The sequence below is a fragment of the Monomorium pharaonis genome, chromosome 2 (assembly GCF_013373865.1).
Source record: "Monomorium pharaonis isolate MP-MQ-018 chromosome 2, ASM1337386v2, whole genome shotgun sequence".
NCBI lineage: Eukaryota > Metazoa > Arthropoda > Insecta > Hymenoptera > Formicidae > Monomorium > Monomorium pharaonis.
The window spans coordinates 17,386,261-17,396,670 of NC_050468.1; the positions used below are offsets into that span (position 1 = coordinate 17,386,261).

At 29.5% G+C, this 10,410-nt stretch overlaps 1 protein-coding gene across 1 annotated transcript; it reads right to left on the reverse strand.

Moving 5' to 3' along the window:
- Window positions 1-3,940: 3,940 nt before the first annotated feature.
- On the reverse strand, window positions 3,941-8,499 carry LOC105832703 (cytochrome P450 9e2-like). The gene has a single exon (XM_012673881.3). It carries the CDS (start codon window positions 8,396-8,398, stop codon window positions 6,854-6,856), a length of 1,545 nt encoding a protein of 514 aa, XP_012529335.1. The 5' UTR covers window positions 8,399-8,499; the 3' UTR covers window positions 3,941-6,853.
- Between the last annotated feature and the right edge of the window lie 1,911 nt (window positions 8,500-10,410).

The following is a 10,410-nucleotide window of genomic DNA, read 5'->3' on the forward strand; positions in this document are numbered from 1 at the left end:
CATACACATGGACAAGCACACATTAGTTTGTTTGAAACTGTATGTGCTTCGCGTTTGCTTTTGACAACGTTACGAAAACTAAAAAAAAGTGCCACGCATTCGTTCCAATCAATGCACCATTATTCTTGTCGGTTATCCTCTCGGAAAATTTATTGATAAACAATAGTCCGACGATTGCGGCGTTGATCCGCGAACACTATCGCCGAAGTGCATCGTGCTGATCGACGGCCAAGCCGATTTCGTAGCATCCGTTGTGCGAATTCAGTATTGCTTAAATTTGGCAAAAAAAAATAAAGAACATTTTATGCATATTTGCAGAGTGCGTATTTCCTTAAGCGTATTTCATTAATCCGCTCATCTGCCGGTCCCCACACGCGAAATAACTGACCGTTGGCAATGATGTGCTTTTAAAACGCATTATTCAAGTTTATAGGAGCATGTCGCGAACTCCTTTTTTTATACAAAGCGACGTGAAACAGCAAACGTGCGTGAGAAAGAAACACGTGGAGTCTGAACTGTGAATGAAGAATCGAGGAGAAGGTTGCTTTTACGTTATATGAAACTTTTAACTGGTTATATCTCTAATTGAAAATGATGGAGTATCTTTCTCTCTTCTTTGCTCCCCTGAAAAGTTTATATTTCTATATTTAAGTAGCTATTTTCTTCCAGACTCCGTAAATCTGTATTTGAAAAGCAGAAGACAAAAGTTCAAACGTATACTTATGTTATTAATGAAAGAAACATAAACTTTGTATATTGCAGAATAAAGTCCAAGTATAACTCCAAATACGATTATTTGGAAATACATATTAATGCAAGCTTACAATAAAACGTACATATGATTTTTTATAAATATGATTTATATTTTTTTATATAAACTTATTTTAATAAATTATTATTTTAACTGTATTATTTTACATAGAAATTTCTATTTTACTAAATTGGTACCGTCCATGTTTATTTAATTTATTCTAAAAGCGGTATACCTTTGCGTTGACTTTTTTGCAAGCTTTTACTAAAAAGGAATAAATTAGTCGGCGAACTTACATTCTTGTGTTTCTTTAACACAGAAATATTTTTTGCTCCTTTTCTCGTCCATGAGCGAAATTTTGCGAACACGTAGAATACCATCGTGCGCGAGCGAAACACGGCGAAATGAAGAGATAATCCAGAATACGTCGAATAATCGGCGCTCCGGCATGGCTGGTTCGTTCGTGCTGCGTTTCTTCGTTTCTTTTCTTTTTTTTTTCGCGCTTTCTCCACATCATTGGACGAAGTTGCGCGAACCGGGCACGTAGAAATAAATGCGGCAATCGCGCGGAATAAACGTCTCACAAATCACACTTGTCCCCGTTCGCTCGCGATTTTCAGCGACAGCGAATTCGCTGCTCTGTCTTTCTTTCATTCCGTAGAAAACTACAACGATAAGTAAAGTTTCGAAAGAAGTGAAAGAATATAGACATGGATAAAAATTAATTTAATTTCTTTATTTAATATATTTAAATTGCTTTTATATTCTTATACTAAATTATATAATATAATTAATAATTAAGATAATAAAAAATATAATAATTAAAATAAACTATCGTATCCCTTTATCATATAATTTATGTTTATACAAAAAATATAAAACGTTAAATTTGTAGTTATATCTATCTGTTTTTTAACTAATAATTAGTAATAAAATTATTTAATATTAAATAATTTTGACAACAATAAAACACAAATGTTTAATTTCTTTTTTAGTATTATATATCTTTGTATTCGATTGTTCTCTCGATTGCCACATAAAAAAGAATGGTCATCCTATGCGAGCAGGATTTCGGAAACAGGAAAGGTTTACGTGAGAGAAATTCGCGGCCGTTCTCTTTGAAACGAAGAACGATCGCCGATTACCGCGACGACATTCTGCCTATTTCTTTCCTTGCCACTCTCGAAAATATCCTCGAATATCTTCTCTTTTCTAGATTCAATGCGCGCTTTCAAATCTTCTTTTGTTACTAACGACGATACATTCGGTTACATCCTGATGGAACTACGACAATTGGTCTCGAGAGAGAATCAATATATTATCTCCGAAGGGATGCAGTACACTGGAAACATTGACATAATTATGTCAACAATAGCACCAATAATTGATACATTATATTCGCCAAATTAGTAATGTCACCGATTGTAGTCCTGTAATCAATATGCTGCAATGCATGATACAAATAGAGCCAGTAGAATAATATATGTAATAATATATGAACTATAATAGAGTTTATAAAAAATTGAACTATAATAGATTTTGTTTTTTAATTAAACATTTTGTCTAATGCAGAAGTTGATAACGTTGCATAAGTAGGTTATAAATATTATTGATAGTTGTTTTATAAAAAAGGACTTTGCAAATAAATGTAAAAATAAATATGTAATTAATTGAGAAAATACAACTGCTCTTACAGTAATTTTCATATTAATATTAGAATTAGGAAAATAATTTTTTTATCAAAAAGTATGAAAAGTATTTTATAAATTAACATTTTATGTTTAGTAGCCTTTTCTTGCTGGAGAAAAAGTAGATTTATTATTTTACAAATATTTTTAATATTAAAGTCATCATTATTTCCTTCTTTCTTGTAAGAAAATATACCTCGATATATTTTATTTTTCAAGCCGTGCATGTTTCTCATTTATTCTACAACGATGTATTCCATTGTGTTCTCAAATAATGATGTGGTGGTCGATTTTTCTTAAGAGACAGAAGAGATAGACAATTTACTGTAAAATTTGCGATTGAATGTCGACGAAGCTTTGTATGTCTGATTATGAACATCTCATTCTTGAAAATAAAGAAATATTTGTTGACCAAAAAGAAAAAACATACACATAATTTAATTTTAAATTATATATAAAAACACTGTAATAATAAATAATTTATCTAAATTTATGACCATAAGTGATTTAAATATTAATGCATATATTTAATAATATTAACAACTTTTCTAATATAAATTAATATGTAACTGCAAAGACGGAAAAAAAAGGGTAACTTGTAAACTGAAATACTATGTTTATTCCAATCGCTCTGAAAAATCCATGTCTGACGTCAAGTCAGAGGAAGAAGTCAGTGGTTCGTTTATGAATTTTATCCATGTAAAAAAGACAAAAGAACTCTGTATGTCTGTAGTACAATTCTTCACGAGTCTCACCGAACAATATTGTATACAGAAAATTTATAGATATACAAATAATAAATTTTTTATTTCTGTGTGTGTGTGTGTGTGTGTGTAAACATACATTATAAAAAGTTTATATTTAAAAAATTTTAATTTTTATACCAATTTGTTAAATCAACTTGTTAATCAAAAACAGAAATTTAAAAATTTATCTTTTTTTTTCAGTTTTGTGTAATTTAATAATAATCGAAATTTTAATCCATTTTTTAACAGCTCAAAATGTGCCTTTTTAAAACTAAACATATTTTTTTGTTTATCTCTAACACAAAAGTTATGAATTTTTTAAACAATTACAGTAAAATTTTTTACGGTAATATTTTTCTTGGATTACAAAGTAATTTATATTTTTTAAAACGTTTTTTGGTACTAATTATGATACAAAAATCTTTTTAAGTAAATAAGACCATTTTTGCATAAATAAGACGCATTTTTATTTTGTCATTTGAGACTAAAAAACTTAATTATATAACTTTAATGTTTCTATAATCAGGATAAAAAGATCGGCAAGAATATATTTAATTCTAGACATACACATTTATTTTTTATATATTATACACAATTGGTATACTGAGAATCTGGAAGATAGCACTTACGGTTAAATATAAAATGAAACATTTGCCAATATGTGTTACATATTTTCTTAATTACAATTTTTTTTATATTTTGGACAAATTAATAATTTCTTTGGACTTTTTATACAAAAAATATAACTTTGATAATTTTTTTAACCATCCTTTTAATGCATGTTTTATTTCTTCCTTTAGTTCTAGAAACCAACTTGTAATTAAAAATTTTGCATTGCCGAAAAGATCGTGAAATGGACAGATCTAGGGCAAGAGAAATTAGATGAATTTACCGAGTTTGATGTCGTAAAATTCGGTAATGACCCGGTAATGAAATTCCAGAAATTTATGGTGACTCGTCACGCACTCCTTTTTGCATACGAGAAGCGTTTGAATTTTACGGCGACTCGAGTTTATGGACGCGGCGCATTGGTTACGGATACGCGTATTCCCTTGAATCGTCGAAAAGAATTATGCAGTCTAATTTTTTTTTATATCATCGCAGTTCTGCAGTAAAACTCACGGAATACCGTATCCCATTTGGTACGTGCGAGACCGAATACGAGCGCATCGCTCGTTGATGTATTCTTTCGATTGCATGATGCATCATGAAACATGCGTATTTTATTCCTTCGAATTTGTATTAAACTCTTTTGCCAATAAAAATGGGATTGGTTGATAGTAAATAAAGGATATATTTGTAAATATATCGAGACTTAAAACTATATCGGTATCTGTATCGGTTTGACTTTTCTATGAAAATTCTTTATTATATAGAAATAAAATATAAATTTAACCACTTTAAACACTGAATATAGATGCTTAGAGATTTATATTTAATATTTATATTTTTTATCATATATATACCCACACTCACAATATATTGAAAGAAATATTGTTGTAAATACATCTTTCATAAATATAAAATCTTATCTAAAAACATGATTGAAAATAATAAATGTATTCTGTTGAGCATCTACGGATGTTTCCGCAGAGAAGAATGTTTTTATGCTGACTAACCCCAATGGCGCAGAAAATGAGATTTGTGAACAACAAAGATCTTTATTCCGTCGACGAAAAGTTTGCAGTATTGTGTCACATTTATTGCAACAAATATTCAGAGGACAATGGATAAACTTTAACAATAAACCAAGCATTTTTATTGAAATTAACTTCTCTTTAAGCTCGTTTATTGCAAACCTTTTTTACCATTTTATTGTAAGAGATGTATTACAAATTTATAAAAGAAGATGTTTCAATGAAGAATATATAAATTAGATCATACTACGTAACGAAAAATTATTATTGTAAGAGATGTATTACAAATTTATAAAAGAAGATGTTTCAATGAAGAATATATAAATTAGATCATACTACATAACGAAAAATTATTATTTAAGTCGCACAAAGAAGGTGTATTAAATTATTCTTTTATTTATTTTTGCATTCCGTATGTTAATTGTCAAACATCGTATCATTTCTCTCAATAAAATATTAACAATAGCGTTATAATTTTATAGACTAATAATATTATTTCTACATGTTGCCGTTATTCCTACATATAATGGTCTCAAAGCTCTGCAAGCAGAAACACAAGCTTAATGTGCAGTTAATGTCAACTCTCTGCAATATACTGATCAAATTTGCTGGTGAACTACTAGCATACTGTTAACATTTGGCTAGGTGACTATTACTGAAATTTTATTTATGTACCATTAAAATATAATTATATAACTTTAAAATATATGCAAATTGTAACTTTTAAAACTAATAATTTTTTCTTATAAATAATGGATAAATTGCATTCGTTACCATGAGCTGGTATTGGTAAATATCTAGCAAGAACTCAACCGAAAACAGGTTTTCTCGGTTTTCTACCGTCGCTACATGGTCCTTAAAATATTGAAGAAAAGCCTGAGAACGGCCATTTTAGAGCGCCTCTATGCCCATAACATAGTAACATTGAACTACATAGCCAATAATCCCACAGATAATGTCTATCATTTTATAGTTTTTTGCGAGCGTTATATACATCTTGATTGGAATCCTAAAGAGTTCTGTTGTTCAATTATTATAGACAAAAACCAGTATAACTGTTCAATGACTAACTGTTTAATAATCGAAAGCTGCACTAAATTTCTACTAGGATAAATTAAATACTAATTAATGATATATTTGCAGCGAAAACAAAAATACAAGTATAAACAAAATATAAATATAAATTGCTGTTATAAACCTAAGTAAAATAAAGTAAATGTATTACATAAGAAATAATTATATGTTTAGTAACGGATAGGAAATCAACTCAAAGGAAAAGTTTAGCCACAAATGAACGTTCAGCAAACTAGCGCCAATTTATCTAAACCGGATTTGAATGTATAGATAGTGTTAATGTTAATTATTATTTAATTTGTAAAATTAATCTATATTCATTCGTAACTTATAAGCAAAGAGAATAATTACTTGAAATTAAAAATCTTTCTGTTATTTGTTCAAACAGTTTTGTCTAATCGAATGTTTATGTTTCATTTGGAGATTGCATAGTACTACGGAAAATTTTACCTTCAGTTTATCTTGAAGTTCGCCGCACCTATAAAAATAATTAAAGAAACATGTTTTGAAATAAATTAGTTATGTAATCAAATATTTCATTTTTATACAGAAAATTTTATTGAATGGAATTTAACTAGATATAAATTCAAAAATTATATTAGACCATTAAAATAATTTTATACGTGATACAAAAAACTGTTTGGTCAAATGGCGAAACTTTTTCTTACATTTTTATGATGCTTAAAGTGATCCTTAAAGAAAAAAGCCAATCGCCAATATTCTTTTTTTAATTATTAAAATTCGATCAGTATGATCAAAAACTCAACAACTCGCCAATTTGCATTAATATTGATTGACTTGAATTATCATACAATATCATATAATGGATCACAAATAAATTTCAATACACTTTTATCATCTTTGAAAACGTTAAATATTTTGAAAGTTAAAAATATACAATAATGTTCTCCCGACAATTCAATTATATCATAGTGCAATATATTTCGTACAAGCATTTCACGTTTCTCTCTTCTCCAAGTTAATCCAAAATCCATCAACAGTTTGCAATGTAATGTCTTTACTGTAGACAACTGGTTCGACAGTTTTTTCTGTAGTCTTTAAAGTAAACTTTTGTAAAAGATGAGTTAATAAAATTTTAGCCTCCATAAGAACAAATCGATTGCCGATACACTTTCTGGGTCCATGACCGAATGGTAGATAAGTATATGGTAAAATACTGTCTTTGTTCTTCTCGCTAAATCTTTCTGGATCGAATTTATCCGGGTTCGGAAAATACTTTGGATCATGATGTAAACCATAAACAGGAAATAATATTACATTGTCAGGTTCAATGATTATATTCTTGCAGCCTGGCTGCGATGGAGGTAGTTCATATCTTTTAGTGCAGTATCTATCAAGGAAAACTAGTGGTGGATGCTTTCTAAGAGTCTCGGAAATCACCATATCCATGTAAGACATCTTTAATAGCGATTCATAAGAAATTTCGCCGTTTTCTTCGGCAAGATGCTGCTGCACCTCCTCACGCAAACGATCTTGAATATCTTGATTAACCGCCAGTTCATGAGCAACAAAACACATCATGGACGAAGAAGTTTCAAAACCGGCAAAAAAAAAGCTGAAAGCTTGCGAAACGATATCGTCTAACGTCATTTTGTGTGCACTATCACTTTTCTTATCTTCAGCCTGTATCAACAAATGAATCATATCCGGTCTAACGATATTGTGCTGTTTTCTCATTCTAATGGTTTCCTCTACGACATTCTTGAAAAACTTTGATGTAGCCGATGAGAACAAAGTCAGACCAATTGATTTACCAAGCCATGGACACGATTGTAAAAACATCATCTTAACGATCGGTAGAAATCCAGAAGCAAATTTGGAAGCCTCCACTCCTCTTGTATAGAACTCATTGTCTCGAACTTTCAGAGAATCCACACTTATACCAAAGGCTGTCGTAGCAATTACGTCATTGGTGTATCGTCGAAAGGCATCTTTCGTATCGAGCATGTGACAGAGGTTCGGATGATCGACCAAGTAATTGATGAAATTCTGAGAGCACTTTGATACCAAATCAAACATAAACTTCATTTTGCTGGCAGTGAATGTGGGGCTCAATATATTTTTCATTTCTCTCCAACGATCTCCGCGTAAAGAGAAAGTGGCTTTACCTAACAGCGGGTCTACGCTTTCATCAATAAAACTACGATGATCTGTGAAATATTCAAAATCCTTCACCATGATATCTTTAATCAATTCGGGATCACGTATAATCACGCTAGGCGAGGAAGAATCCACTGTTCCAACATATTTAGCGTCTGGAAAGCGATAGTACACATATTGACAATAATCGACCAAAGTATGACCCAGAAATAATTTCCAATCCGTTATAATAGACGATAACGAATCTTGTAGGTAAGGTAGGCCCTTATTCTTCCAGTAAAAGTATGTATAATACAACACAGTGGCAATTTTCTGGACAATAATAAGAGCCACAGTAATCAATAATAACACAAACGTCGATGAAAGCAATGATAAATCCATCGTAATACAACGAAGTAACAATTAAAACGAGATACTTCGTCAGACACAGTGTAGAATATAATAAAGATATGAGTTCTTTTTTCTATATAGATAAATATAGATAAGCGCGCTATCTATACATGACCGTTGCACATACTTACTTATCTACTGATTTATCACTTGAAAGTACCTTGAAAGAGCCATCGTCAAAAAATGTGTATATTCATTGATTCATGATCATTGATTCATGATCGATAAATAATCACTTACTAACAAATTGTATAATAATAATCAGTTACACTATATTGCTCGCTTAATACGATTTGAAAAATGAATAATTTTTAATACAATTTGTGATATAATTAATATTATTTATTACATATACAACATAACAATTATGCGTAATTATATTATATAATAATTATAGTTATTAAACTATGCATCTACAATTATTATTCCACAGACTAAGTTTCTGTTTATAATAATAATATACATAGAAGCATAATATAGTAAATATAATTACATATTATCTATAATTTAATAAACATATTATCTATAATTTAATAAACGAAAAAATTAATATAATATTAACTAGACTGGCCAAATTTATTAATGTTACGTTTACAACGTTTCGACCTTAGATTTTTTTTAATGTTTAATTAGTAACGCCGATTTAACATGAACAATATAGAATCAATGTAATTCAAATTGCTTAGCGTCGTGTCATCACTAAAATATATTACAAATGAGATGAGTGTAATTAAAACTATACACACAACCATCTTTGGACCTACATATTTCCTAAATCAACAAATACCATCAAAAATGTAAAATGTCGACGGGGAAGGAAGAGAAACACGGTGACACGTCCATATCGTTGCACTGTCCTCGTGTGACTGACACGCAAAGTTCAAACAATATTGTACTTGGAGACATCGTTAAACTGATTCCTACTCATGCGGATAAACGCACTCGTGATCGTACATCCACTCCCTGCTAAAAACACTTGTGCTGAAAAAATCGATCTTTCGTACTTGTTACACTATGTACGAGTATCCTAGTGAATAATTTTTACTTATTTTAAATATATGTAATGTGAGGAAATCTAATCAATTTTAGATAGTAGTTGCATTTTGTCCTCATATTTTATAATTTACTGTATTTCGTAACGCTATTGATATATTCATCTAGATATGTTATTTTAGATACATTGTATAAGTAATATTTTAAATTTTGCCTTTAATTATGTTGATTAGAAAAACTTCCGACCGTTGCATTAGCGATTAACGTGTAAATACGTTGTCATTTGTTTATAGTATTTTGCTGAAAGTTGGTCACACCGTAAAAGTGACAAAAAATAGACGCTTTTGAAACTTTAAATCAACAAAACTTGTACAATTTGTAATTGTAATTTTGTTATATCATACATCGTTGTATTTCTGAAGAACGCTAACTTTTATTAAAATATTCATGTTATCATGAAAAAATTTTATATACTTGTCCGTTCTCTAATATAAATAATTTTTACAAGTAATCATTATGCTTATATGGAATTTAAAGCATTTAATTTAACATATTATTTGTTAAAACTATCTTTTAATTCATGAGATTAAAAAGTGGTCACTTACAATTAACAGAACACTCTATAAATGTGTGTGTGTGGGGAGGGGGTGGAATGCACGTGGAAGTATTTTCTATCTAAATTATAACAATTAATTACACAGAACAACAAAATTTTTTTGAAAGTTTACCCGAACCAGATATTTCTTATGAATTTTAAGTTGCTGAAACCGAATCCAAAGCCTGTTTAACTCCATCACATCAGGTTTTTTATTTATTCGAGAAAAACCTGCGTTATTTATCAGGTACCATCTTAATAACATTAATTTATACAGAGGGTATTCTATTTTTATATATGTGTAATTATAATGTATAAACTATGTTTATATGTCATCTATGTAAAAAAATATTTTTAATGAATCACAAAAGACTTGAATTTCAAAAATTAAAAATGGTGAAAATTATATTTTGTT